Genomic DNA, 27,939 nt, shown 5'->3' with positions numbered 1-27,939 from the left:
TATGTCAGATTTCAAAGAATGAAACCACCCTTCTTCATTTTATGACTCCTATTTATCACAATTTGCATCTTTTTGTATGTTACATAGTTATCCAGTACCAGAGTCCTTCCCAATTGCAAAATGTTTTATAGACAGGTGGCAGAGGGCTCGTGGATGGAATAAAAAAGAATTGATACACTGGAATAGGAAAGTGGCTGGATACTTGTGGTTGGGAAAATGTTATCTTTGTGCCTGAAATTAATTAGGATCTTGCGTTGTGAGTGGGTTGGGCAGGTACAGAAAGGCTTCCCATAGTAATTCATTCTTCAGCAGACCTCTGTGAGAGCCCACAGCATGTAGGGTACGGTGTACGATGCTGTAAAGGACTGAAAAACCTCAAGACGATGTCTCGGACTGCAGGATACTCTGTTATCAATATATTTTGTGAAATATGTAAATAAAGTGCTATAGGAGCTCAGAAGATAGAAAGTCATTTTGACAGGAAAAACAGGGAAAACTTCAGGGAAAAAGGGGGCTTCAATCCATACCCGTAAGAGAGGGTTCTTGGATCTTATGTGGGAAAGAAGTCAAGATGAGTCACAAACTGCAGTGAAAGAAGCAAGCTTATTAGAAACTACTCTGTTAAAGAGTAGGGCGCCCTCAGAAAGCAAAAGGAGGAAAGCATCGACTTTAAGTTTTTCTTATGTGGGGGTCTTGTCTATATAAAGATTAAACTAAGCTGTGCCTATGTGCGGATGAGCAGACAGTGTGACAAAACTTATTATTCTATTGATTTAAAGAAAACTGTCCTTGACATTTTAGTGTGTGAGAACATCAAAGCATAACTATAATTTTTTGAAAACATATATTGTTATGGCATTGGGACATCTGGACTTTCTGTTGTTGTAGTATCCTTAGGCTGTTTTCTCAACCATAAACATATTTATGACCATGGGTCCTGGTTGGCAAGGAATGTGCCTTGTTAGTCTCAAGATGGAGCTGAACTTAAAATTGTGTCACCTTCGCTCTCCTAGGCTCCTGCTTCCCTAACAAAATGTCCTTGTAGGGCTGGTACAGTTTCTACAGATAGATATAGAAGGGAGCATTCCAGAGAGAGAATAGCATAGTGTTGAAGACCTTTGCACACAGCCCAAACCTGGATTGAAATCCAGATCTTATTGCTCACTAGCTAGGTTGTCTGGGGCAAATGACCTGGCTTCTATTTCTTCCTTCCTTTCTTTTTTTTTTTTTTTTTTTTTTGAGACGGAATTTCACTCTTATCTCCCAGACTGGAGTGCAGCGGTGCGATCTCGGCTCACTGCCACCTCCGCCTCCCGGGTCGAAGTGATTCTCCTACCTCAGCCTCCCGAGTAGCTGGGATTACAGACACGCGCCACCACGCCCAGCTAATTTTTGTATTTTTAGGAGAGACGGAGTTTCACCACGTTGGCCAGGATGGTTTCAGTCTCTTGACCTTGTGATCCACCCGCCTCAGCCTCCCGAAGTGCTGGGATTACAGGCATGAGCCACTGCGCCTGACCGACCTGGCTTCTATTTCTATCAAACGCAGGGTCCAAAGTTTTCAACAGAGCATATTTGGGGAATTACAGAGCATCCCGGTTGACCAGAACAGAGTGAGGCTGCTTTTCAGATGGTATTGAGAAACGAGGGCTGGAAAGAGCTGGAAACAGATTGGGCAAGGTCTTTACCCCCAAGTTAAGGAGTTGAGGCACAGTGAGCAGGAAGAGGCCATTTTCCTGCAAGAGGGTTTGAGGAGCAGAGTGAGGAGCAGATTGATCTGGTGGTGGTGTGCAGGATGGATTGGAGGGAGCAGGAAAAGGAGGTAGGGAGACCAATTAGAGGATTCTACACTGAGACAGGTGCAAAATGAAGAGGGATGATGGCATGAGAACTGGATAGGAAGGGATGGACAAGAAGACAGGTGCTGGGGACTGGTGGAGGTTGGGAAGGAGGAAGAGGGAGAAGCTATGGAAGACGCTTGGTTTTAGGAGCCTTAAAATTGTATCCTATTACTCTAAGTCTGGTGTATGGAGTATTCTGTGTGGAATTCAGGCCTCATGTTGGTTTTGATGGTCTCGTCGTGATTTATTTTAAAACTTTTTCTTATCAAAGCCATGCTAAGACAATGGTTCTCAACCTCAACTGCATTTTAGGATTGCCTAGGGAGATTTTAATTTCCCAGTGTCCAGACTATAATTCAGATGAATTACATCAGGATTTCTGGGGGTGAAACCTGGGTTTTCAGTGATGTCTAAATCTCACCAGTGATCCCCATGTGCAGGCAGGGGTGACAGTGTCTGTGCTAGGAGCGGATAGGGAGAAGCTATGGTGAGACAGAACAGACATTTGAGGGGTGTGAAGAAGAAAACCTGGAATCCGACTTAGCTTTCGGATAAAGTGAGGTGGCAGTGAATGTGCAGGAATTGAAAGTCGGAGGGAGGGCTGTTCCCACATCCTTTATTTTTGCTATCACAGTTCTGTATTTCTTTCCTTAAAATCAATATATAAAAAGATTCAATTTCTTGAGCTTCCTTGACCCTGGAATTTCTTTGTGAATTATGTGTAGTACTGTACATAAGGAACTATTGAATTACAAACCTTCCCACATGAATCTTATGGTATTAAAATAAATAAATATTCAAAAATACACAGAAATCATTATCACATCACCATTCTGTTTCCAAAAACAGCTGAGAGCCAGTTTTAGCCCATCAGGTGCCATCTGCTATATAAATTGTACTACTAGTGGTTTTCACAGTCCAGCTTATAACAATAGCACAATAAATCCTAGCGGTCACTTTCTCAGAATGCAAGATATTGTCATTTAAAACATGTTACCTGTGGCTACAGAGTAGAGCCAGGTGGTCTGAAAAGGCATTAGTAAAATATTCCGAGCCACAGAGATGGAGCTCAACTTGGGTCACCCTCGGTCTCCTAAGCTCCTGCCTCCCTAACAAAATGTCCTTGAAGGATGGGACAGTTTAACTGCTTTTCAATCATAGTTGTTGGTCCTACAAATCAACATTTGTATAACTAAGCATGGATATTTATCACTGTGTTTCTCTACTCAGTTTCCTTATTTTAACTCCCAGTTCTGGGTTCATTATTAGAAATGGATTGGAGAAAGTACTTTTATTAGATGGTACAAGAGCAGTATTTCATATCAGTGGTTAATTTTGTTATTGTTTCTATTTCTTTCTTTCCTTCTTTCTTTCTTCCTTCCTTTCTTCCTTCCTTCCCTTCCCCTTCCTTCCTTCCCTTCCCTTCCCCTTCCTTCCTTCCTTCCCTCCCTCCCTCCCCCGCTTCCTCCCTCTTTTCTTTTCTTTTCTTTTCTTTTCTTTTCTTTTCTTTCTTCTTTCTTTCTTTCTAGACCGAGTCCACTCTGTCACCCAGGCTGGAGTGCAGTGGCGCGATCTTGGCTTACTGCAACCTCCGCCTCCTGGGTTCAAGTGATTCTCCTGCCTCAGCCTCCCGAGTAGCTGAGACTACAGGCACGTGACACTATGCCTGGTTAATTTTTGTATTTTTAGTAGAGACGGGGTTTCACCATGTTGGCCAGGCTGGGATTGTTTCTATTTCTAAAGGACTTTTCTATACGGAATCTGTTGAGGGACCTATTTAAGTTAGAATAATTTTTCTACATTCATTTTCCTCACATACAGTGTGATGAATAGTCTTTGGTGTTCGTTGTGTCCTCTTTTATGATAAGTGGCGTAAAATGCGGTCTGATATTAGTACTCTAGGAAGGAATAGGAGAATAGTGTTATTATTTGGCCTGTGAATTGTGATGAGACTTACTCCTTTGTATTGAAAGACTCAGTGGGATTATAACAACTACTCAGCTTTAGAAACCAGCCTCACCAGAGAAGTGAGTGCAATCTGGGCCTCTTACTATTACGAAGTGCGAAGGGAGAATAAATCTCAGGACCCCCGAATCATTAAGCCAAAGGGAAGTGAAGCTGGGAAGTGCAGCAGACAAACCTGCCTCCCATTTTATTCCTAAAGAAGATAGCTTCAAAGATAAAAAAAACTATATACCTCCCTAAAGATAAAAAAACTATATACCTCCCTCACAATTTGCCCACAAGGAATTCCTTATGGAAAAAAGACGGACAGTACTCAGAGTTATCCCTCTGCCCCTGTGAGACAAACGCCTATCTGATTGCTTCCTCTGCCCTACTGTTTCACTAAGCCAAACTGAGGCATAAGTGACTATTTCTCTACCCTCTTCTCACATGTAAATTGTGTATTGTGTAAAAGGCTAATCAGAGGCCGGGTGCGGTGGCTTACACCTGTAATCTCAGCACTTTGGGAGGCTGAGGCGGGTGAATCACTTGAGGTCAGGAGTTCAAGAACAGCTTGGCCAACATGGTGAAACCCCATCTCTACTTAAAAAAAAAAAAAAAAATTATCCGGGCATGGTGGCATGCGCCTGTAATCCCAGCTACTTGGGAGGCTGAGACAGGAGAATTGCTTGGACCCAGGAGGCGGAGGTTGCAGTGAGCTGAGATCACCCCACTGCACTACAGCCTGGGTGACATAGTGAGACTCTGTCTCAAAAAAAAAAAAAAAAGGCTTCTCAGAGACTCAAAAGAATGCAACCTTTTTCTCTTATCTACCTATGAAATGGAAACTCCCCTCACCCATGGAGATGTCCTGCCTTTCCGGAATGACTAATGGACATCTTACGTGTATAGATTTGAGAGGTGACAGCATGCTGGCAGTCCTCACAGCCCTCGCTTGCTCTCGGCGCTTCCTCTGCCTGGGCTACCACTTTGGCGGCACTTGAGGAGCCCTTCAGCCCACCGCTGCACTGTGGGAGCCCCTTTCTGAGCTGGCCAAGGCCAGAGCCCACTCCCTCAGCTTGCAGGGAGGTGTGGAGGGAGAGGCGCGAGCGGGAACCGGGGTTGCATGTGGCGCTTGCGGGCCAGCTGGAGTTCCGGGTGGGTGTGAGCTTGGCGGGCCCGCACTCGGAGCAGCCAGCCGGCCCTGCCGGCCCTGGGCAATGAGGGACTTAGCACCCGGGCCAGTGTCTAGCTCAGGGATTGTAAACACACCAATCAGCACCCTGTATTTAGCTCAAGGTTTGCGAATGCACCAATCGACACTCCGTATCTAGCTGCTCTGGTGGGGCCTTGGAGAACCTGCCTGTCCAAACTCTGTATCTAACTAACCTGAGGGGGATGTAGAGAACCTTTGTATCTAGCTCAGGGATTGTAAACGCGCCAATCAGCGCCCTGTCAAAACAGGCCACTGGGCTCTACCAATCAGCAGGATGTGGGTGGGGCCAGATAAGAGAATAAAAGCAGGCTGCCAGAGCCAGCAGGGGCAACCCGTTCTGGTCCTCTTCCACACTGTGGAAGCTTTGTTCTTTCGCTCTTTGCAATAAATCTTGCTACTGCTCATTCTTTGGGACCACGCTGCTTTTATGAGCTGTAACACACCGCAAAGATCTGCAGCTTCACTCCTGAACCCAGCAAGACCACGAGCCCACCAGAAGGAACGAACAACTCCAGACGCGCTGCCTTAAGAGCTGTAACACTCACCGCAAAGGTCTGCAGCTTCACTCCTGAGCCAGCGAGACTATGAACCCACCAGAAGGAAGAAACTCCAAACACATCCAAACATCAGAAGGAAGAAAGTGCAGACGCTCCACCTTAAGAGCTGTAACACTCACCGCGAGGGCCCGTGGCTTCATTCTTGAAGTCAGTGAGACCAAGAACCCACCAATTCCGGACACATTTTGGCGACCACGAAGGGACTTTCACCTATCGCCAAGCGGTGAGATAATCGCCGAGAGGTGAGACCATCACCTATCACCAAGTGGTGAGAAAATTGCCTACCGCCAAGCTCACACCCACCCGGAACTCCCCCTGGCCTGCAAGTGCCGCATGCAACCCCGGTTCCCGCTCGCGCCTCTCCCTCCACACTTCCCTGCAAGCTGAGGGAGTGGGCTCCAGCCTTGGCCAGCCCAGAAAGGGGCTCCCACAGTGCAGCGGTGGGCTGAAGGGCTCCTCAAGTGCCGCCAAAGTGGTAGCCCAGGCAGAGGAGGGGCCGAGAGCAAGCGAGGGCTGTGAGGACTGCCAGCATGCTGTCACCTCTCAGATTGATGTCTCACGTCTCGTTAAAATGTATAAGAGCAAGCTGTGCCTCCAGCACCTTGGGCACTTGTCAAGACCTCTTGTGGCTGTGTCACAGGTGTGAGCTTACCCTTGGCAAAATAAACTTTCTAAATTGATTGAGACCTGTCTCAGATACTTTTGGGTTCACAGAAGGCAATGGAAAATACTGTTTTTCAAGTGTCTAAACAACATTAACGAGCAAAAGTGCTGCTTTAATGGAGTAGCTGGGGTGAGGTGTGGTTTTTGCTGGACTGGCTGTGGAACTGTGTCTCAAAGGGTCAGGGAGATGAATTCATTCATCTGACTCGTCAGGATAGGAATCCAGAGTGTACAGTCATGTGGGCGGCTGCCTTGCCCAAGGAGGGTAGATTTGCTTCAGAGCCCTCAGGGAGGATACCAGAGAGGCTAGATTTTGGGCACCCAACTGAGGCCTGAAATCAGAAGGCACTCCGTGGGTTTATTAAGAGTAAATGGTGGCACTGGCAAGTAAGTCTTACATGTCACGGGAATTTAAGTAAATTGTAGTAAAGGGCAGGAACAAAGTTAATATGCCAGGTTCTTGTCCTTCTCTATTTAAAAACTAGGGGTCTGATGTTACTTCTTCCCAGTGGAATGACCTCATGTGTGTATAATGGCTTTTCTTTGTTCATTTTCCTGGGTGATTGTTTTAGAATACCTCCTCGCTGTTCTGCCTTTGCGTCATCTATTTTGTTCTGTTCAGATAGAAACCCACGTTCCATCTTTCGACATTTCAATTTAGATTGCTTCAGAAATTCAAAACACAACTTTTGCTTGCATTTATGAGTGCTAATGATTGTAAACATCTGGAATTTGGTCTTAGTGGAATTCTTGATGCAGGATTTTTCTTCTTGGTCATTTGGCAAGCCAGAGACCCCGGGCCTTGCCCGATGCCCCACCCGGGCCTTGCTCGGCCACACTACTGAGCCCCAGCTCACCTGTGTTATAGCTTGCATCCGCATCTGCTGGTTCCACATGACAGTGTAGAAAAACAATTAGGAAAGGGTAGGTATATGTAAAATACATGAGGGGTGGGGATCCATCACAGGAAAGCTCGACAAATGGGAAGACAAGTTATCAATCGGGTCTGAGGATTTAACTTGTAGCTTGGCTTTCAGGCTTTAAACTATCTTCAGCTTGGAGAGGGGGTTTCACCAGGGACCTGCCTGTATCTGCCTGGGCATTTGGCTGCCTCCTGCCACTCTCATGATCAATTATAAAGATGATAGCCACATACCATAACAAGCAGCCTCCTCTCCTATTTATTATGTGATATGGGTTGTAACAGTGAAGGGGTGGTCTGAGGAATTGAGATGAAGTTGGAGAAGTTAGTGGGTGAGCGATTAGCTATAAAATTTGTGAATGTTGCCTTTTTAAAATCAAACTTTGGGTGTAGACAACTGTTTGCCACGCCCTTCAACATTTATCATGCAAGCAAGAAAGTTTTCCAAGACTATGAGCCAGAGAGGGGTTGACTTTTTACTATTTATTTACTATCGTCAACTAAAGAATGAGGAGGTTCATAAATTTGGAAAGGAGAGCTTTATTTCTCATAAAGAGTTCCAACCTGCAGGGTGACCATTCTGACAGGCTGGGAAGCATAGCCTCCTGCCAGAAGCTGGAAATGGACTCTTCAAGAGAGCGTCTAGAGGGAACAGGAATTTATGCTGAGCAGGGTGGCCAAATATACATATTCAATAAGCTATAGGAAGAGTCTGAATATTTATACAAGGAGAAACGTGCACACACACAAATGAGCTTCTTGCCCCTTCATGGGTCCCATGTACAAAAAAAATGGCAGCATTAGCATGATCTGAGGGTGGAATTTTTGGCCCTCTGATATCAAAAATGGAAGCAGAAGACATGAAAACCCTCACTGCACATTCTCCATAGACTGGCCAGGACCACTCTGTGATCAGTGGCCTCTTATCAGGCAAAAAAGGAGAAGCAGTGTTGGGTGGTTGGTTAATATCAGCGGTAGAGTCTTTTGAAAGGGCTGGTTTCTGTGAAAGGCTTAGGGAAGAAAGCCTAATTGTGCTTAGTAAGGGAGGGGGATAACGAGGCGTGTAAGACTGCTCATTCCATCATGGCCTAGAACTCAGTTTTCAAGGTTATTCTGAGGTTCCCTTGGCTAAGAGATGGTTCATTCGGTCAGCTGGGGGACTTAGAATTTTATTTTCAGCTTGCACTATTTATTAAGTGACTTTTTATTATTTACTATTCTATTGTGTCAAGAATATGGGGAAGGATTCTAGTACCATTGCCAGAATTAGTCCACACACTTATTAAAGGATTCTAGGCATTTGCTCAAATACCTTTCTGATTGAATAATCTTTATGAATTTCATGGGTTCATAAAGATTATCATCCTCGTGGAAATGATAAACATGGCATCAAATTTAGTAATGACGTACATTCAGTATTATCAATCAGAATAGTCCAGGTCAGAGGTCAGCCAACTTTTTCTGTAAAGAACCAGAAAGGAAAAATATTTTAGGCTTTTGTTTTGTTTTGTTTGTTTGCTCTGTCACCCAGGCTGGAGTGCAGTGGCACAATCTCGGCTCACTGCAACCTCTGCCTCCTGGGTTCAAGCAATTCTCCTGCCTCAGCCTCCCGAGTAGCTGGGATTACAGGCATGTGCCACCATGCCTGGCTAATTTTTGTATTTTTAGTAGAGACGGAGTTTCACCACGTTGGCCAGGCTGGTCTCGAACTCCTGACCTCGAGTGATTTGCCCGCCTCGGCCTCCCAAAGTGCTGGGATTACAGGCGTAAGCCACTGCGCCAGGCCTATTTTAGGCTTTTTGAGCCATAGTGTCTCTACCTCAACTACTGAACTCTACTGTTGTAGCTCAAAAGCAACCATAGACAATACTTAAATGACTATGGCTGTGTTCCAATTAAACTTTATTTACAAAGATGAGAGTGGGGTGGATTTGGCAGATGGATGGTAGTTTGTTGGCCATTGGTCTAGATTAGTGGTTCTCATACATTAGGACACAATAGAATCACTTGGAGGACTTTTTAAGACACAAATTGCTGGTCCCAACCTGAGATTTCTGATTCAGTAAGTCTAGGGGTAGGGCCAAATAATTTGCATTTCAAACAAGTTCCCAAGAGACGCTGATGCTGCTGGTCTGGGCAACACACTTTGTGAACTGCTGGTCTAGTTCAAGCTCATTTACAGAGGTGGATACTAAGACCATGAAGAAAGGACTTGGGTAAACTCACAAGCTGGCAAAGGAAAAACTTAGGGCTTGATTAGGATTTAGGTATTCTGGCCCATGGCTCAGTGCTGTTCCACCATGTCGTGCAGTTTTCAAATGATATAATGGTGGTTAGCTCCATGATACTAACTTGCATATTTATGTCTGTATTTCTTGATTCATCGACTTTGGACAGTGTCTTGTGTTTCTTTACTGTGAAAAATGAGTTTTGCATATTATGATGCTTTCTCTCACCTCACTCCCTCTCATTCTCTAATTTTTGTTAGTTACATTGTTATTTTTAGATCACATACTGGTGATCTAAATTGAAACAACATACTTCTTTTTGGTGATCCAGCTACCTTAGATAGTATCTGTTGATTTTCTACCACGTGTTTCCATCTTTCTCTATGCTTGTCCTTCATGTTCTTCTACCTATTATGTAATGTTGCTAAGATTTAGAATGTATTTACATTTATTCTACGAGTAGATTTTTTTTCTCTGACTATAGGTTGATTTTAAGTAATAGAAATCAGTAGGCCGGGCACAGTGGCTCACGCCTGTAATCCCTGCACTTTGGGAGGCTAAGGTGGGTGGATCACCTGAGGTCAGGAACTCGAGACCAGCCTGGCCAACACAGTGAAATCCCATCTCTACTAAAAATACAAAAAAAAAGTAGCCGGGTGTGGTGGCAGGCACCTGTAATCCCCAGCTACTTGGGAGGCTGAGGCAGGAGAATCACTTGAACCCAGGAAGCAGAGGCTGCAGTATGCCCAGACGGCGCCGTTGCACTCCAGCCTGGGCAACAAGAAAGAAACTCCATCTAAAAAAGCAAAAAAAAGAAAAGAAAAAAATCATTAAAATGCATTTATATGCATTCTGTGATGTACATTATGTATACATAATAGATTGGACCTCTCAAGTGACAGATGTAATCCTATGTCATTAAACCTGTATCACTGAAAGGAGGAAGCTACAAATGGTAAAGTAAAATGGGTTCTCTTTCCTTATACCCCATCAGTTACTCAAAATCATGCCATAATTTAATTCATTTCAGATTCAGCCAATGACTTTTTTATGTGCATTTTCACCTGGCATTTCTAATTGCCCTTCTTTTTTCCCTATTTACAGAAGTGGCATATATTTTTATTGCATTATTACTGTCTTGCAGATCCTTTATTATAGAGTGTGTAATGCATACACTTACTTCTTGAAGATGTTCTTTTGAGGCCCTCTGGTCTGCTCTTATAATTCAGGGTTGTTGCTGTCTAGATGTACTGCAAGCTGTCAACCTGGGAGTGTTTTTCATTGTGTCTCTGGGAAAGTCCCCTCTATTTTGGATTTCATTTTCGTTGAAACACTTAAAAATTATTTTATCTTCCAAAAGCATGTATGGCAAATAATTTTTTTTCTTTTTGAGTCGGAGTCTTGCTCTGTTGCCCAGGCTGGAGTGCAGTGGTGCGATCTCGGCTCACTGCAGCTTCTGCCCGCACCGGGTTCCAGTGATTCCTGCCTCAGCCTCTCGCGTAGCTGGGATTACTGGCACACACCACCATGCCTAGCTAAGTTTTGTATTTTTAGTAGAGACAGGATTTTGCCGTGTTGGCCAGGCTGGTCTTGAACTTCTGATCTCAGGTGATCCACCCGCCTCAGCCTCCCAAAGTGCTGGGATTACAGACATGAGCCACTGCGCCTGGCTGGTAAATAAATCTTAACTGTACCTTGAACATTTGAAAATGGCTATATTTGTCCTCATGTTTGATTAGTAGTTTGGCTGGGAATGGAATTTTTTATGTAAAAAACATTGATCCATTGATTTGTAGCATCCAGTGTTACTGATAACAATGCTAATTCTTCTCACAAAGATCTGTCTCATTTCTTTATAGGTAAACTATTTTGTTGTAGGTTTGAAATTTCAAATCTTTTTCCTTCTTTCTCCTGGGCCTTCAAACCTGCGTAAAGTCTTTCTTAGGCTTAGAATTCTTTTCACTATTGTTTCTTTGAGTATTTCTCCCCTCCAACTCTATTTTCTATTGTTTCTATTTTTCATCTCTTTATCACTTTACTTTTTACTCATATATATATATATATGTACTGAATTGTCTATTCATGTTTTTGTGTTATTCTTCTATTGAGTTTTTGATTTTTTTTCTCATTTTTTAAAAGAATTATTTATGTAATTGGTATATTAGCCCTTTATCTGTGATGTATATTGCAAATATTTTTCTCTTACTTCTTAATTTGTCCTTTGTCTTTGCTTAGGATGTTTTTTGCCATGAAGAATTTTTATGTCATCAAATGTGTTGATTTTCTTTTATTGTATCTGAATTTTGAGTCATTGTTAGAAAGCTTTCCTAAATCTAGGTTATAGAGTAATTCATCCAGGCTTTCCTGTAATATAGTATGCTTTCTATTTTTACTGTCAGCTCTGATGAGATTGTTTGTGGTTGGTATGAAGTATAGATCCAAGTTTATCTTTCTCGAAATGGCTATTCAGTTACCTGAACACCATTAATTTTAAAAGTCCATCTTTGCCTCAGTGACTTGAGAATTAATTGGTGTGTCTGTCTATTCATAAATGAGCAACAAACTTTTAATTATAGAGGATTTACGTTGTTTAATATCTAGTGAGATTAATCACTTCTCCCCATCCCTTAAGCTTTGCCTTATTTTCTAGTGTTTTCCTAACTGTTCTTTCCTGTTTTCTGTCTATTTGTCTAGCTTCATAAAAAAGAAAAGAAAAGCTTGTTGATCTTGTCATTGGGACTGTGTTAAATTTATAAATCAATGTAGGGCAAAGTGAAATTTTTCTGGTGTTAAAATCATCCTATCAAAAAGAAGTGTCTTTCTATTTGTTCAAGTCTACTTTTGTGTCTTTCGGGAATATTTACAATTTTTTTCTGGCATAGTTTTGTACTTTTATTGTTAGGTTTTTGATCCCTTGTTGCTATTGTAAATGGGATCTATCCATCATTATATCCTTCAACTAGTAATTTTACTTTTTGTACTGTCTTTATTAAGTTTAGATATCAATATTACACTTGCTTTATAAATAGTATTTTAAAGTCTTCTTTTATTTTTTAAAGCTCTGAAACAATTTTTTGGCATTGAGACTATGTGTATATGGTCATTGATTTTGTAGAATTCACCTATGAAACCTTCTGGGCCTTGATAACTTTCTCTTTCAGCTAAATTGGTCCTGTTTAAGTTTTACATTTCTGATGAGGTTAATTTAAGTAACCTATATTTTCCTAGGAAATTACTTATTTATATTCAGGTTTTCAGATTTTTTTGCATGGGGTGTGCAAAGTCGTTTCTTAGGGATTTTTAATTTTTTGTTTCAGTTCCTTGTGCCATTTCTTATTTTGTGTACCCGTGCTCTCCCCTTCCTCCCCTCCTCTTTTTTCTTCTTAAGTTAGCTAGTGGTTAATTTATTTTGTTAATTTTAAAAGTAGGACTTTGGTTACTAATTAGATCTATTGGTTTTTCCATTCTCTACCTTATTCATTTCTGCCTTTATCTCTCTTTTTTTTTTTTTTTTTTTTTTGAGACGGAGTCTCGCTCTGTCGCCCAGGCTGGAGTGCAATGGCGCGATCTTGGCTCACTGCAAGCCCCGCCTCCCGGGTTCACGCCATTCTCCTGCCTCAGCCTGCCGAGTATCTGGGACTACAGGCACCCGCCACCACGCCCGGCTAATTTTTTTTTTTTTTTTTTGTATTTTTAGTAGAGACGGGGTTTCATGTTGTTAGCCAGGATGATCTCGATATCCTGACCTCGTGATCCACCTGCCTTGGCCTCCCAAAGTGCTGGGATTACAGACGTGAGCCCCTGCGCCCGCCCTCTGCCTTTATCTTTAATATTGTCTTCCTGTTCTTCCTTTTGGTTTGCTTCATTTTCTCTCATTTTTGAGTGGATAATTTATTTAATTCATTTATCTTGATGATATAAATGTTTAAGTCTATGAATTGTCTCCATTCACTGCTTTAAACAAACCCACAAATTCTGATGTGTAGTGTTTTCTTTGTCATTACATTTTAGAAATTCTGAAATTTTACTTTGCATTTTCCCTTTACCAAAGAGTTATTAATAGTAAATTTTTAAAATTTTCAAGCGTTTTCTTTGTGGCCTTACATCGTGATCAATTTCTGTGGATGTTCCATGTGTACTTTAGAAGATGGTGAATCCTCTGTTATTGGCATGTAAAGCTTAAGACATATTCATTATATCTTCCTTATTGATTATGTCTGTAGGTCTTTTATAACTTTATTGATATGTTGTCTCTTTGCTCTGTCTTGTACTGAAAGTAGTATATTAAAATCTCCTATTTAAAGTGTATTTCTTTCTACCTGCTTTTGAGACAGGGTCTTGCCCTGTCTCTTAGGCTGGTGTACAGTGGCGCCATCATGGTTCACTACAGCCTCAACCTTCCCGAGCTCAAGTGATTCTCTCACCTCAGCTTCCCGAGTAGGTGGGTCTACAGACATGCACCACCATGCCTGGCTAATTATTTATTTTTTTGTAGAGATGGGGTCTCCCTGTGTTGCCCACGCTGGTCTCAAACTTAGTAATATGTATTTAAGTTTTTCCGTGTCTTCTCATGGCTTAAAGCTCATTTCTTTTTAGTGCTAAGTAATATTCCAGTGTCTAGCATGCCACAGTTTGTTTTTCCATTCGTCTGCATCATGGGTATTTTCAGGTTTTGGCAATTATGAATAAAGCTTCTATAAACATCTGTGTGCAGGTTTTATGTTGATATACATCTCTGGCTCATTTGGGTAAATACTAAAGAGCAAAATTAATGGATCTTATGGGAAGAGTATGTGTAGTTTTGTTATGGTAAGTGTATGTGTAGTTTTGTAAGAAACTGCCCAACTGTCTTCTAAAGTGGCTGTGCCATTTTGCATTCCCACCAGCAGTGAATGAGAGTTCCTGTTGCTCTTTGCCAGCATTTGGTGTTGTCAATGTTTAGGGTTTTGATCTTTCTAATATATATGGTAGTATCTCATTGTTGTTTTAATTTGCAGTTCCCCAATGACGTATGATTTCATATGTTTATTTGTCATCTGTAAATCTTCTTTAGTAAGGTGCTGTTCAGGTCTTTTGCCCATTTTTAAATTGGGTTGTTCATTTTCTTGTTGTTGAGTTTTAACAGTTCTTTGTATATTTTAGATAACATTTCTTTATAAGATATAAAGATATAAAGAAATGTCTTGTCTTCTTATTCTACTGAAAGTAAACATTTTTTATTCTAATTTTCTTTTTTTCTTCCATATAGTAGCTTTATGTAGATGACTACTGCTTGCATCTTGCGTTTCATTGACAGGGTTGGTGGTTTGGGGTGGTTTACAAGATTTCTAGTTCAAGATATATCATCTTCTGTTAGTGTATCTAAACGTAGTTTCTTTGATAGATGGCCTTAAAAACTTTTTTTTCAGAGGTTAAGGGAAGGGATTTGTATCCTCGTCTTTTTTTTTTTTTTTTAATCCTGTAAGATGCTAAATTTTACCTGTTACTTCTTTTTGCCTTTACCAGACAGCCACTGTCTTGCCTTTCTTTTCATTTTCTCTCCTAGAAGCTGTGCCTTTCCAAGACTGCCTCTTTGATTCCTTCTCTAGTCAGTGCCCTGATGCTCTGGAACTCTTTTTCAGTACATATTATCTCTTCTCCAAAGTTCTTGAGACAAGAGGCTGGGTGTGGTGGCTCACGCCTGTAATCTCAGCACTTTGGGAGGCCGAGGCGGGTGGATCACGAGGTCAGGAGTTCCAGATCAGCCTGGCCAAGGTGGTGAAAGTCCATCTCTACTAAAAATACAAAAATTAACCGGGCGTGGTGGTGTGCACCTGGAGTCCCAGCTGCTCAGGAGGCTGAGGCAGGAGAATCACTTGAACCCAAGAGGTGGAGGTTGCAGTGAGCCAAGATTGCACCACTGCACTCTAGCCTGGATGATAGAGCAATACTCCAACCCCCCCCAAAAAAGTTCTTGAGACAAGAAGTATTTCAGATGTTTTCAGATTTTGGAATATTTGCGTATACCTAATGAGATATCTTGGGGATGGGACCCAAGTCTAAGCACAAGATTGACTTATATTTCACATACCTTATCCTGAAGGTAATTTTATACAATATTTTAAATAATTTTGTGCGTGAAACAGAGTTATACATTGATCCATCAGAAAGCAAAGATGTCACTCTCTCAGCCACCCATGTGGACAGTCTGTGGTTGTTTGGCATCACTATTATTCTTGAATCTGAACTTACATGCTACTGATAAACAGCTATTATCTTATACTTGTTCACACTTAAGTATTTAATAGTAAATAATAAGACATGCCATTATTAGAGCAAAAACAAATAATGTGTTCAGAGTAACTGTATTTGTCTGTTCTCACACTGCTATAAAGCAGTGCCTGAGACTGGTTAATTTATGAAGAAAGGAGGTTTAATTGACTCATGTTTCCACAGGTTGTACAGGAAGCATGGCTGCGAGGCCTCAGGAAACTTACAATCATGGTGGAAGGCGAAGGGGAAGCAAGTATCCTTACCATGGCGGCAGGAAAGAGAGAGAGTGATAGGGGAGGTGCCACACACTTTTAAACCATCAGATCTGATGAGAACTCACTGACTATCATGAGAACAGCAAGGGGGAAATCTGTCCCCATGATCTAATCACTTCCTACCAGGTCCCTCTCTCAACATTGGGGATTACAATTCCACATGACATTTAGGTGGGAACACAGAGCCAAACCATATCAGTAACTAAGCAGTACAGTAGCATTACCAGCATTCTTGTATCTGCTGTTAAACAACAGCAACAAGGACAAACAACAGCAGGCTTTCAGTTTCCACCTACGATGCCATGTTTTGATTAAAAGGTTATTGTACATTATGTCTTTCCTTCCTTCCTTCCTTCCTTCCTTCCTTTCTCTCTCTTCCTGTCTCCCTCTCCCCTCCCCTCCCCTCCTCTCCTCTCCTCTCCTCTCCTTTCTTTTCTCTCCTTTCTCTTCTTTTCTCTTCTCTTCTCTTCTCTTTTCTTTTGGAGTTTCACTCTTCTTGCCCAGGCTGGAGGTGCTATCTCAGCTCACTGCAACCTCTGCCTCCCGGATTCAAACGATTCTCCTGCCTCAGCCTCATGAGTAGCTAGGATTACAGGAATGTGCCACCACACCCGGCTAATTTTCTATTTTTAGTAGAGACGAGGTCTCACCATGTTGGCCAGGCTGGTCTCAAACTCCTGACCTCAGGTGATCCACCCGCCTCAGCCTCCCAAAGTGCTGGGATTACAGGAGTGGCCCACCATGCCTGGCCTAGTACACTGTATGTTATTTTCCTAGGTGAGAAGAAACATCAGAAGTAGTTGAAGGCACAGGAAGAAGTGGATCCTGTAAGGATGAGGAGGCATTCTCCCAAATGGCTTTTTTTTTTTTTGAGACAGGTTCTCATTCTGTCACCCAGGCTGGAGTGAAGTGGCATGCATGATCATAGCTAACTGCAGCCTTGAACTCCTGGACTCAAGCAATCCTCCTACTTCAGCCTCCCAAGTAGCTAGGACTACAGGCATGCCACCATGCTCAGCTAATTTTTAATTTTTTTTGTGGGGACATTGTCTTGTTCTGTTGCCCAGGCTGATCATGAACTCCTGGGCTCAAGTGACCCTCCTGCCTCAGTGTCCCCAGAGTTCTGGGGTTACAGGGATGAGCCACCCCCTCCTACCCCCATCTGGCCTGGATGGCTTTTTAAAATGTTTCCTCCAGAGTCATCTGCCTCATTAACAGTGGGTTTTATCTTAGAAGCTCTCTTCGATTTTATAAACTGGCATAATTTCTTGTTCTGTTGTGAATGCAGCTCTCTAGTCCTTCAATAAGCCCATTACACATTTTCACCGTGTCTTCTAGGCACCTTTTTCTGCAGTGTTAAGAGCATCATCTTTACTATCACTATTATCACAATCGGCTTGATTCAGAACCATTTTGGCTATTTCATCGTTGGTTAATGAATGAACAATTGGAGCCTCATAATCAATGTTAAAAATTTCAATACCCATGTTTTCCAGCTTCGTGATGGACTCTGAAGATACATCTTTTGCACATGTAAGGAGGTTAGACATCATTGTTTCCTCACTTGACATATGGAATTCTTCAAAGTCACCACCTTATTCATCATCATCACTGAACAGGCCAGAGGTTGTGTCAGGTCTTGGTGCAAAACTGTGTCTTTAGTCACTGTGTTCCAAGCGTTGACAACAGCCTATATGGCACCCTTCATGCTAAACTCTTTTTGAAAACCTCTACACCCGTGCCTTAGTTTACTGAGTTTACTGCTGCTAGCATGCTGTTCAAGAAAGTGTTTATATATTTATTTTCATCAACCCAAGGGTACCCTGTTCATGGCTGAATTAATGTAGTCACATTTGGGGGAAAGTACATGACATAAACATTATCTTTCTGAAATCAGATGAGTTCAGGTGTGTTCAAGGTGGTATGGCCATAGACAGTAAGTGTTATTTTTGATGAGAATTTCAGCTGGAGGGTGAGCAGAACAGGTGTTAAAGAATAAGAAAATCTTTCAGTCATCGTTTAGTCCAGTTTCCCTGCAGAGTGCATGAGCCACTGGTATAAAATCTTTGTGAAACAAATCAGAAAGGATGTCCCTGGTGATCCATGACCTTTTGTTAGTATAGTAATGGACTGGTAAGAAATTCACTCTGTGAAAACAGTGAGTACATGAGCTTTTGCCTTCTGAGTGCCTGTTGCGTTAGCACATGCCAGCACAGTTATTCTGTCTTTGACATCCTTAATTCCTGTAAGGGCTGTCTCATCAGTGCAGTCAATGTCTTTCTGGGGGAATAGTGGAGAACAGTGATGTTTCATCAGCATCCCAGGCTTATTCTGGCATCAAATTTTCATCAGCAGTGACCTTGGCAAACTCGTCAGTGAATTTCTCCGCTGCTTCAGTAAAGATTTAGAAATTAAGGAAAACAGAAAAAAAAACCCAATGAACTTTTCCACTGCTTCATGATCAGCAGATGCTTTATCTTTTAACATTTAATGCTGTCTTTTCTTATATTTCTGGGCCAGGCATGGTGGTAATCATACCCTGTAATCCCAGCACTTCGGGAGGCCAAGACAGAAGGATTGCTTGAGGGGTTCAAGACCTGCCTGGGCAACACAGCAAGACCCTGTCTCTACAAAAATAAAAAAATGTATTAACTGGAGGTGGTGGAACATGCCTGTAGTCCCAGCTACTCGAGAGGCTGAGGTGGGAGAACTGCTTGAGCCCTGGAGTTCAAGGTTGCAGTGAGCTGTGATCAAGCCACTGTACTCCAGTCTGAGAGACAGAATGAGATCCTGTTTCTTAACAACAACAAAAAATTTTCTGTAACCAGCCTGTCGAATATTCACACTTCCCTTCAATTTTCAGTTCACTGTGATAGATTTTTGCTTGTTTCATGAGCAGCATGCCATTAAGTTGCACAAGTTCACTGCAGGGCTGATGGATCTACTCTTTGAATACATGATCAAGAGCTTCATTTTTAACTTTATGTAGTGTTTTTGTATTTTTTTGTTCATTTCTGTTCATCACTTTTAGCATGGAGCATCAACAGTTTATCATTCTGTATCTTTAGGTCATATATGGTATGCATTCTAACACCATACTCTTCTTTTTTTTTTGGTGACAGAGTTTCACTCTCGTTGCCCAGGCTGGCGTGCAATGGTGGGATCTTGGTTCACTGCAACCTCCGCCCCTCCCAGGTTCAAGTGATTCTCCTGCCTCAGCCTCCCAAGTAGCTGGGATTACAGGTGCCCGCCACCATGCCCAGCTAATTTTTTGTATTTTTTAGTAGAGAAGGTGTTTCACCATCTTAGCCAGGCTGGTCGTGAACTCCTGACCTCAGGTGATCTGCCCTTCTCGGCCTCCCAAAGTGCTGGGATTACAGGCGTGAGCCATGGCACCCGGCCACTAATACCATACTCTTCCGTAAGATGTTTCTCACTTATGCTGCTGTCCAGTTTCTCCAACAGCTTGAGTTTCTGTGCTATAGATAAACGTAAGCTTCCTCTTTTTCTTATCACTGTTACTCATGGAGGTGTCTGCCGGCCTTTTTTTTTTGGACATTTTGGAAAATATCTTTACATCATGGAGAAGAGAATAAGCAGAAAACCACAGGGAGTAATACTCGTAGGTCTTGGTCCCATGCAGAGCATTGGAGAACCTGCCTTTGATGCATCTGGCCTGTACACATGCCATTTTATTACCCTTCATGGGCGTGCTTGCACAGGGGAGTCAGTGTGTGCATGGAACAGATACACTGCAGCTGAACAGGGCTGGAGAGTCTTTTCCCCTTGAGGACATGGAATAAATGGTGTGTCGTATGCTTGCCTTTTAACTGTAAGTTGTTACATGAAGTCAGGTGTTGCGTTTTTCCACTTTTGGTGTCACGTCAGTGCTGAAAAAGTTTCAGATTTGGGAGCATTTTGGATTTTGGATCTTTGGATTAAGGATGATTGACCTGTATCTTTGCACTTAAAGTGGACTCTTTTTATTTTGTTTTGTTTTTCCTGTGAGTGGTTTTATCTCAATGGCCTCTTCTCTTGGCACTCCTTAGCTTGCTGCAAAAGCTAGTAGCGGGAGCTCAAGAAATAGTTCTGTTGAAAATTAGTATCTTGCTTGTTTTTTTAAAAATGTTTATAAGTAGCTTGAAGTTTGTAGTGTTCTTAATCTTCTAGTTATTCTCAAGGCATGGGATTTGTGTGGCCCTATTTGTTCTTTTGGTTTATCTGCATGGTTCTGAGAGGATATGTGACAATTCAGATTTTGCTCAGCTACCCAGAAGTCCCTCTGTTTTGTTTTTGATAAACTTGAAATCACTGATTTCAGATCACTAATGCTTTCATTACCAGATGACTAATCAGTGATCTCAGATCACTGATTTTGTTATCAGCCATGTGCATTTTTTAAAAACTCTTCTATATATTTTTAGGTTCTAGCATCATAGGTTTAATTTCTGAGAACTATTTCTTATTCTCCCATTGCTCCCTTTCATAAGAGTGTGTTCTTGTTTTATGGATGGAGTATTCTTTCAACAGTCTGAGATTACTAACTAGAAAAAATATAAACTTTTTTGTAGTTGTTTTCGTTGTTTCTAGATTGGCTGTTCTGTTTGTTCACCGCAGTCTTTCTCTTTGATGCTTTGCTTTTATTCAATTCAGAAGATCTTTGGTTGCCTTTTAATATTTTTGAAGGGTTATGTTGTAAATATAATTATCTGGCTTGGATTTCCTTTGCAATTGGGTAGATCTGTTTAACCAAAGTACTTGCACTTGAATGGGAAGAAATTGAGGTCAGTAGATTCTGCAACAGTGAGTGGGTCCTATAAATAGATTTTCCTTTAGGGATGCTTGATAAGGGAGTAGGCAATACTTTTATTTTATTTATTTATTTATTTATTTATTTATTTATTTATTTATTTTGAGACGGAGTCTTTCTCTGTTGCCAGGCTGGAGTGCAGTGGCACAATGTCAACTCACTGCAACCTCTGTCTCCCGGGTTCAAACAGTTCTCCTGCTTCAACCTCCTGAGTAGCTGGGACTACAGGTGCATGCCACCATGCCCAACTAATTTTTATATTTTTAGTAGAGACAGGGTTTCACCATGTTGGCCAGGATGGTCTCAATCTCTTGACCTCGTGACCCGCCTGCCTCAGCCTCCCAAAGTGCTGGGATTACAGGTGTGAGCCACAATGCCCGGCAATACTTTTTTTTTTTATAATAAAGAGTACTTTGCTCTAGAGGCAGAGTTTTTTTTTTTTTTTAAAGTCAATTTTATTTCTAGAAAGACCTGCTCTTTGTATTCTTCTTTTGAGTCTTTGGTGCATGTGGTCTGAAGTTTCTCCAAGCACTGCTCTTCCTCCTCCTTAGCTTCAACTCCTATAGCCTAGGCACTGTCCTGGCAAATCTGCTTTGTGAAGGAAGAGGTTTGCAAGGCTACAGATGGGGCAAATGCTACAGCCAGTTGCTCTTTATTCACAAGGGGAGGGGAGGGGGAAGGAGGGGCTCACTGCCCTAGTCACTCCAAGTGAGGCCCCAGAATGAACATCACCTGGAAGCCTGTCAGAAATGCAGAATCTAGGGCATCACCCCTAACTTCATGACTTGAAATTGCTATGTTTAACAGGACCCTCAGGTGACCGGTGTGGACTTGAAAAGCATTGTCGATGGCTGGGCGCAGTGGCTCACGCCTGTAATCCCAGCACTTTGGGAGGCCAAGGCAGGTGGATCACGAGGTCAGGAGATCAAGACCATCCTGGCTAACACAGTGAAACCCTGTCTCTACTAAAAATACAAAAAAAAGAAAAAAAAAATAAGCTGGGCGTGGTGGCAGGCGCCTGTAGTCCCAGCTACTCGGGAGGCTGAGGCAGGAGAATGGCATGAATCCGGGAGGCGGAGCTTGCAGTGAGCTGAGATCGCGCCACTGCACTCCAGCCTGGGCGACAGAGCGCGACTCCGTCTCAAAAAAAAAAAGAAAAGCATTGTTGATTATGGTAGCTAAATAATTATTTTGCTATTCCTGCTTTCTGCCCCCCTCTACTGAAAGAGTAAGACTGTGTTGGAGTTGCCACTAAGAGGCCTTTAAGCATTTTCCCCTCCGTTTTCTAAGGTCAGTATCCTTAGAAAGAGGAATTCATTCATATCCACAAGCAACAAGATCTGATCCTTTTCTAGAGACATTACCTATCTCTTACTTCCTCCTCACAATCCCCTAGTTTTTTGCATTTTCAAACATCTCATGTAAATTCTAGAAATCAATATCATGTAAAGAAAGTTGTGGTGGAGTGTGTGGAGGGGATGGGGTACATTAGACTTATGAAAATAAAATTAAATAATAAATAATATAATAAATAATAAATAATATTATTAAAATAAATAGAAGCATTTTATGCCAGTGCTTTAAACAACTATTTTATATCACTTCACACAGTACAAAGACCTGGAAACATGCTTTAATTCTTATATTTATTTCTGTATTTATTCATTCATTCATGATGGATTTATTCCCTTTGCATGCTTATAGGGACTATGTTATTGATCAGTCACATACCTATGTTGACTCAAAAGGGCCAAACTCTGTAAAATATTTGAAGAACTTTATTCTGAGCCAAATGTAAGGACCACGATGCCATGACACAGCCTCAGGAGGTCATAAGAACATGTGCCCGAGGTGATTGGGTAATAGCTTGATTTTATACATTTTAGGGAGACAGGAGTTACAGGCAAACATCAATCAATACATGTAAGATGTACATTGGTTTGGTCCAGAAAGGTGAGACAACTTGAAAACTTGAACCATTGGGTGAGAGACTTACAGATCATAGGTGGATTCAAACATTTTCTGATTGGTAATTGGTTGAAATGGTTAAGTTATTATCTAAAAAGTAGAAGTCAGCAGAAAGAAATGCTTGGGGTTAAGATAAGCGGGGTGGGGTGGGAGGGTGCAGGCTGTGGAAGCCAGGGTTCTTGGTATGTAGCAGGCTTTAGAGAGAACAGATGGTAAATGTCCCTTATCAGACCGTAAAAGGTGCCAGACTCTCGGTTAAATCTCTCCTGGATCAGGAAAAGACCTGGAAAGGGAAGGGGATTCTCTGCAGAATGTAGATTTTCCCCACAAGAGACAGCTTTGCAGGATCATTTCAAAATATGGCAAAGAAATATATTTTGCAGAAAAAATAATTCTATTTCTTTCAGGGCCTGCTGTCATGTGATGCTATGCTAGAGTCAGGTTGGAACTTGGCATCTTATTGTTATAAAGAATCTGTTGTGTTAGTCTTAAGATCTCTTTTAATGTTAATGCTGGACAGTTGAGCCCGAATTCCAAAGGGAAGAGGGTATGATGAGACATGTCTGACCCCGCTTCCTGTTATGACCTGAACTAGTTTTTTAGGTTTCTTTGAAATCTACTTGGCCAAGAAGAGGGGTCCATTCAGTTGGTTGGGGAGCTTAGAATTTTGTTTTTGGTTTACACCTACTTCTCTTCCTATTAAAAAAAAGTGTGGTGAGAGGATGGAATCTGAAATGTGGAAGCTCTATAGAAAGGAATATTTGACTGAGTATGGGGAAAGGGCTACCTCATTTTCTGGACAGCCTAGTAGAGAATTACGTTGGCTTGGAGGCAGTGGAGGCCCTGGATATGGTTTGGATTTGTGTCCCTGCCCGAATCTCAGGTCAAGTTGTAATCTCGTGTTGGAGGTGGGGCCTGGTGGGAGATGAATGGATCATGGGGGCAGATTTCCCCTTTGGTGCTATTCTTGTGATAGAGTCCTCACAAGATCTGCTTGTTTAAAATTGTGTGGCACCTCCTCCCTCACTCTCTTCCTTCTGCTCCAGGCACGATAAGACATGCCCACCTCCCCTTTGCCTTCCACTGTGATTGTAAGTTTCCTGAAGCCTCCCCAGCCATGCTTCCCGTATAGCCTGCAGAACCATGAACCAATTGAAACTCTTTTAAAAAAATAAATTACCCAGCTTCAGATATATTTTTATAGCAGTGCGGGAACGGGCTAATACATCCCATTACTGGATGTGTCTGGTGGAACTGGGTGGGCATCTTGCAGGAATTTGGAAGGGGATTCCTTCATTATTAAAGCACAGAACTAAGTCATTGACCATGTTCCTTCCTCCTATAAAGCGGAAGTATCCTCTAAATATGGTCTTTTCTATGAATGAGTATAGCTGATTCCTAAAGCTTCAGTTTTCTATAACTCTAGATTGTTTATTCATGAATCACTTAAGAGGCTTTGGTTTTTTTTAATCTTTAAATTTTTTAAATGGAAACTACAGAAAAATTTAAACATTTGCAAAAGCCAACAGACTAGTATAATAAACACCTATGTTTCTATCACCCAGCTTCCACAATTACCAGCTCATGGACAATCTGTTTTGTGTGTATCTCCACCCATGTCCCTTCTCATCGTTACCTTGAAGCGGATAACATCATTTTGCCTATAAATATTTCAGCATGCATTTCTACAAGACAGAGGTTCTTTTTAAAACGTAATGATAATATAATCATCACATCACAAAATATACTTTAATATAACCAAATAGTTCAGTCATTTTTCATATCTCTCCAAGTATCCTTTTTTCTAATAAGTTAGTTGAAAAGAACTTACTTAGAAAAGAAAAGAAGTGAGGAGGGGCATACCCTGCCATTGGTTGCTCTGTAGATTCTCTCTCCTTTTACTCAAGAGCTATTGATGTCCCTCAAAGCACTGTTCTTTGCTGGCTTTCCTGTGCAGTGGGAGCACATCTGTTTCTCTCCATTGCCTTGGGCAGGGACTTGCCATTATACCAAGGAAAACGTTAGAGTCACAGCCTTTAGTACATTGTTTTTTTTTTGAGGCAAAGTCTCTCTCTATCGCCCAGGCCGGAGTGCAGTGGCACAATCTCAGCTCACTGCAACCTCTGCCTCTGAGGTTCAAACAATTCTGCTGCTTCAGCTGCCTGAGGAGCTGGGATTACAGGCACGCACCACCATGCCCAGCTAATTTTTGTATTTTTAGTAGAGATGGGGTTTTGCCATGTTGGCCAGGCTGGTCTTGAAATCCTGACCTCAGATGATCTGCCCGCCTCAGCCTCCCTAAGTGCTGGGGTTACAGGTGTGAGCCACCGTGCCCGGCTTCACCTTTAGTCCATTCTAAGTGAAGATGCTAGTTCTCCTACATAGAACATGGAGAGTGACTTTCCACTCAGGATGAGGCATTGAAGAAAATAGCAAAAGATAAGATGAGGTGAGATGAAGGTATGATGAAGATGCTGAAGTACTTGAGAGATTGACAAAATCATCCCATATGTCTTCCATTCTTAATTTGGTTATATCTTATCATATCTTCCAAACCCTACAAAAATGATCAACCCAATTCAACTGAATTTGTAGAAGCATATCCATGGTCCCTAGGGACTTAAAGTCACTATACAGAATCAGTGAATCATAGAATGTTAAAATTGGAAGGAGGGCTTGAGATGAGCTTCTGTTAGCCCCCACCATTTTGCAGATGAAGGTGCCAAAAGAATGCCACAAGACTGGAAAGCATTATGGATACTTTATTTCTGAATTAGAATAACAAATTTGAAAAGACATAGGGTAATCATCTTATCTCCTATACTAGGAACGACTCTGGGCACTGCCATTCAAGAGGGAATTCCTAAATTTGCTTAAATTCACAGTGTAACCATCAGCAAACATAGACAGTCCTGAATAGTAGTTTGATTTCTTCCAGTAAGAATCCCCATGTGCAGTATATCTATGACAATCACATTAGTGCTTGGAATTAGGTATTTGAATCAGAGTTACCAATTGTCCTGATTTTCCTGAGACTGTTGTTTTTAGCACTGAAAATAATGTGTCCCAGGAACTTCTCAGTGCTAGACAAACAGGATGGTTTGTCACCCTACATTTGACTCAGTTCTGATGGCAATGCAGTAAAATTTCAATTGACCAGAATATTTTCTATACCTTGCTTACCAAAAAAGGCAAATCATAGGAAAGTATATTAACATCAGAGCTAGCCAGGCACAGTGATATGACCTGTAGTCCCAGCTGCTTGGGAGGCTGAGATGGGAGGATTGAGATGGGAGGATTGCTTGAGCCCTGGGGTTCTGATAAAGAAATATATATATATATATATTTAAGAAAATAAATACCACACCCACCACAATGCTTCTTTGCTATTTTGGGGTCAGAACATATTTACGTCAATCTCTTATGCTTACATATTTATATTTAGTGATTTTCAGAATATCAGGTGTGACGCATTGAAAGTTCAATTATATTTGTGACAGAGGAGTTACTAAGATTGGAAAATGAAGGAGTATAGTGTTACAATATTTTCTATAACAAGACATAATGAATTTTGTGGCATGAGCATTGGTCTTGGAGTCTGAAGACTTCTAATGACTCTTTTTTTTTTTTTTTTGAGATGGAGTCTCGCTTTGTCGCCCAGGCTGGAGTGCAGTGGTGCTATCTGGGCTCACCATAAGCTCCATCTCCTGGGTTCACGCCATTCTCCTGCCTCAGCCTCCCGAGTAGCTGGGACTACAGGCGCCCACCACCATGCCCAGCTAATTTTTTGTATTTTTAGTAGAGACAGGGTTTCACCGTGTTAGCCAGGATGGTCTCGATCTCCTGACCTTGTGATCTGCCTGCCTCGGCCTCCCAAAGTGCTGGGATTACAGGCATGAGTCACTGCGCCCGGCCTCTAATGACTCTTAACTCTGCATATAGGGTGTGACTTTCACAAGTTATTTTTCGAAACATTCTTGAGGATTAGTTTCCTTGTCTATAAAATGAAAATGTTATCACCAACCTCATAGAGCGAGTATGAGGATCATATCAAAGAGTATTTGTGCAGGTGTCTGACACATCATAAGGCTTTAGTGTTAAAAAGAACAAGAGGGGTAAAAACCAAGTGTTACCTTAAGAAATACATTGGCCAGAAACCCCATTTCCTGTGCATTTGGTTTAGTTGAAGTTTTCATACCTTTGTTGAATAACAGAGGGTGAAAAAAAAAAAAAATCCCACTCCAGCAGTCATTACTGAATGTTGTCTAGCATGTATACCTTATGGGAGGATGATTTAAATTCATTGTCATGATTCCTTGTCTCTTTCTGAACTGTGGTCTATACACAATTATGTCAGGAGACACAGCTCTTTCTGTTCACAGGTATTTTTCCAGCAGATCCCACACTCCATTTACCCAGATGCTCTGGTTGGGTCTTAGTCTGTGTGGAGTGAAGAGGAGTCTTGTTCTGAGGAACATTTGCCCTCAGTTTGGCTGGGGAGACCATATATGCCAGCAGCTGCTTATTTCATAGGTGAAAGAATAGCCTGTGTTTATGAACAATCTAATATTTGCTGAGCCTCTCCCAGCTTCACCTTGTTTAAGAGTCCTGGTGGCTCCCTTAGAACTTCCTTCAATGATTACATGGTTTAAGTAGAAAAGAAAAAAGAGGAGCAGCAAAATATACAAAATCAAGCTGCCACAAGGTACAAGCAGGTTTGCTGTGAAAAAACAGTGGAAGGGGAGCAATGGAATAGGGTGAAGAGCATCAGTATCAGAGAGCTGAGTCTGAAAGCCAGGCTTGCTAGTGTGATATCAGGCAAGTTATTCTATTCTAACAGCCTTGGTTTCTTCCGCTGTTAAAAGGAGATAACATCTGTTTCGTTAGGTTAAGTGAGACAAAAAACAAATAAGTCTGACAAGTGATAGGAACTCAATAAATAGCAGCTATGACTACCTAGAATGATTGTTGTTGTGTTTGACGTTCACACGTTTTTGCTAGTGCAGCAGAACTGTTTTGCTCGTTCTGTGTCCGCTATGATCAGTGCCCAGTGACATTCGGAAGCTAAGCAACTACCTCTGTATAACCTATGAATCAAAGAAAAAATCACAAAGGAAGTGAGAAAACATTTTTACTGAGCAATAACAAAAACAGTATGTCAACATTCATGTGATATAGATAAAAGTAGTGCTTAGGAAGAAATTGTAACTTGAAATACTTATGTTGGAGAAGAAGAAAGGCTTAAAGTCAGTGCTCTAATCTT

General features: G+C 41.7%; 1 protein-coding gene across 2 annotated transcripts in view; it reads left to right on the top strand.

The window, feature by feature from the left end:
• MCF2L2 (MCF.2 cell line derived transforming sequence-like 2) overlaps positions 1-27,939 on the top strand; it is a 247,088-nt gene that overhangs the window by 50,228 nt on the left and 168,921 nt on the right. Inside the window, exon 1 of one of the 2 annotated variants that reach the window (XM_054553050.2) lies at positions 17,039-17,439. The exons of the other annotated variant lie outside the window; for it this stretch is intronic. Coding sequence (XP_054409025.2) covers positions 17,363-17,439 — 77 coding nt within the window. The 5' untranslated portion in view covers positions 17,039-17,362. Of the gene's footprint in view, positions 1-17,038; positions 17,440-27,939 lie in introns of those variants that run through there. 2 annotated transcript variants of the gene reach the window in all.

The sequence above is a fragment of the Pongo abelii genome, chromosome 2 (genome assembly GCF_028885655.2).
Source record: "Pongo abelii isolate AG06213 chromosome 2, NHGRI_mPonAbe1-v2.0_pri, whole genome shotgun sequence".
Classification (NCBI taxonomy): Eukaryota; Metazoa; Chordata; class Mammalia; order Primates; family Hominidae; genus Pongo; species Pongo abelii.
The sequence above is the reverse complement of the archived record's forward strand: the minus strand, read 5'-3'. Positions and strand labels throughout refer to the sequence as shown.